The 2897-nt window shown below is 33.4% G+C and overlaps 1 protein-coding gene across 1 annotated transcript in view; it reads right to left on the bottom strand.

Moving 5' to 3' along the window:
• Positions 1–2897, bottom strand: part of CenB1A (Centaurin beta 1A) — a gene marked incomplete in the record, with an annotated part of 29502 nt that overhangs the window by 15395 nt on the left and 11210 nt on the right. The window contains 1 exon segment of the mRNA XM_067046849.1: positions 734–987. Coding sequence (XP_066902950.1) covers positions 734–987 — 254 coding nt within the window.

The following is a 2897-nucleotide window of genomic DNA, read 5'->3' as shown; positions in this document are numbered from 1 at the left end:
TCACAATATATTTCTTTTTATAATAATTAATTTCATTATTTCTATTCTGTTACTTCATCAAATATAGTCTCGTGCAAAAGATACCACTAACTATTTACAACGCTATAAATTTTCAAAAACTGTAAATAATAATAATGAATTATAAATAAAATAAAATAGATAGATACAAATATTAATTCTTCAGAAGAGAGAGAGAGAGAAAAAAAAAAAGAAAAGAGAAAAAAATGATATTTATAGATTTAGATTATAGATGGAATAAAAAAAAATGAATGGAATATGGTCCGTGTGCGGTAAAAAAAAAACTCAAATAGTAGTGTCACTTTGTCTTTGACTGCCGTCAAAACAGCCCTGACAAAGCCCTGCAACATGGGGCGAAACGTTGGCTCAATAAAATAGTATAATTATCTACTATTTGAGTTTTTTTTTACCGCACCCGGACCATATTCCATTCATTTATACACACGGTCAATCAATAATCTTCCAATAAAAAAAAAAGTTAATTTGAAAAAAAGACGAAGAGAAAAAATAAATAAAATATTAGTAACAGAAATAGAATTTATAACAGGACATCATGTAGCAGCTTGGGCTTCAGTCTTTGGGATGAGGTTGGATTTTTCAATTTTTAAGTTTGCAGAAACCCTTTAGATTTGTTAAAAAGAGGTTTCACAGTACTAAATTTTTATCAAAACTCTTCTGCGCAATCAACCTCCTTAAGAATAGGACTGATAATTACCAGTGCTGGAGTCTTCGCCCTCGGTAGACTCCTCACCAGAACTGATCTCGATACATGCGGACATGGGACCAGTGTTGAAGTCCTCTCCGACGAGAGCGAGGCCAGGAGGTGGTGACCGTCCTTCCCCGGACCTGGCCCTCCTTCTCAACTTCCTAACAGACCATTTCCTCTTACACCGCAATGGTGACAGGGATAGTCCGGTCACAAATTCTTTAATTACCCACTTTCTTTTTATATATGCCTCACGTACTGAACTGTAAAACAAAATAGTAAACAATAGGAGTACTCATAATCTTTAATTTAACATTTTAAATGAAGAAATATTTCCTTCTTTTAGCACGTTAACTATATATTCCACATATAGATAAGTTAAAGTAAAAACCAATTAATTTTCTTCTTGGGAACCAATGACTAAAAAAACTAAATTTTTGTTTTTCTTTAAATTTATTGTAATAAACAATATTTGGAAAATTGTTAGTATAGATTTCATAGAAAGGAGCCCCTTCAATGATTTATTGTTTTACTTTTTTTTTTTTTTTTAATTCAGCATTAAATTTTGTTTTTAGCTGTTTGATAAGTTATAAACAAGACGAGCAATATTTTTTTTACAACTGATTCCTTTCTTTATTTTAAATGATTAGAAATTAATAGTTGTTGCCAAACTCTCTATATCCAGCGAATGGTAAACTGCAAAATGACCTACATCACAAAATGAAACTCTTTGAAATTTTATGGCTTCATTGCCTCATCAAGCAGCACATTATTGTGCTATTAAATAATTTCAAAGGTTCTCCGAAATGAACATTTATAAACACATGGAGTATGAACCAGATAGATAAAGAACTAGTCAAACGGTCTCGACAATATTTTAATAATACTGATACAATATCGATCTATAAGTAATTTGGTAATTAATATAATTCAAAATAAATATAAGTTTTTTTCAAACTTGTAGGGGATCACCAAATATATGATGGTTTAAGTAAACCAAGAAGGATATGGTGACCAGAGTGGGGAGAGAAAGAACCTGAAGGGCAGACAAAGACATCCTTAGTTTGGTGACCGAAGGAGAAGATTCCTCAGAACAGATGCACGTAGCCGAGATATGGCATTGAAGGTAAAGTTTCAGCATTAGAGACATATAGAGAAGGCTACAAAAGTTCTATATTTGTGAAAGGGGAAATAGTGTTGCCAGGGACAGGTGGTGTTAGTTTTCATCCCTGATATAAAATACAGTGCTAAAGGGAATCCGTTGTGAATAATTGTAAAGGTTGCTTAAGCAGAGTTTATTTAATTTAGTTTACATCCGCAGATAAACCAGAGATTGTTCCCAATAATAACTTGTGATATCATTGTCAATAAACTGAAAACCATAGTATTTATATCTTGTATTTATTTTTTATATCTGATTAAAATGATCCTATCATTTCAATATCCTTTCTTCCATTACCTTCAGGATACGCCTTCAAATACTAATAAAATTAAGGGAAATAATCTTACTTTGAATAAAAGCGTAGTGAGAGATGCTGGTATACAGACAACAGGCACTTTATTTACAAAAAGCACCCAAACACTGGCTTACGCTGATGATATATGTATTATTGGGAGATCCTTAACGGCTTACTGCTCGCAAGAGGCAGCAGCAGTAAAGATGGGCCTAGAGATCAACGAGGAAAAAGCAAAATACATGACAACTGACAGCCGTCAAACAGGTCCAACAATCTAAGTTGGTATAAACAACTTTGAAATAGTTGAAATAGGTGAAACCAGGAACTGGATGTTATGAAATGTATCCGGATAGCTAGGCTGAGATGGGCGGGCCATGTTGTATGGATGGATGAGACCTCAACTCCAAGAAAGCTGCATAGATGGAAAAAGGAAAGTGGGTAGACCAAAGTTGAGATGGAGTAAGTACCGATGCCAGGATCCTTGGAATCAGGAACTGGTGGACGGCTGCTGAGGACAGGGAAACATGGAGGACAACTCTTGAGGCAGCCAAGATCCGGTATTGGATTTTTGAGCTCGGGATGATGATGATGAATCTTACTTTACACATATAAAAATAATATTTAAAAACATTAAAATAAAATATAGAATAAACAATTTTTCGAGGAAAAAAATCAAGAAGAAATAATAGTAATGAATTTTCTTGCATCGAAACTAC

This window comes from Halyomorpha halys, unplaced genomic scaffold (assembly GCF_000696795.3).
Source record: "Halyomorpha halys isolate HHAL.00 unplaced genomic scaffold, Hhal_1.1 Scaffold206.1, whole genome shotgun sequence".
Lineage (NCBI taxonomy): Eukaryota > Metazoa > Arthropoda > Insecta > Hemiptera > Pentatomidae > Halyomorpha > Halyomorpha halys.
The sequence above is the reverse complement of the archived record's forward strand: the minus strand, read 5'-3'. Positions and strand labels throughout refer to the sequence as shown.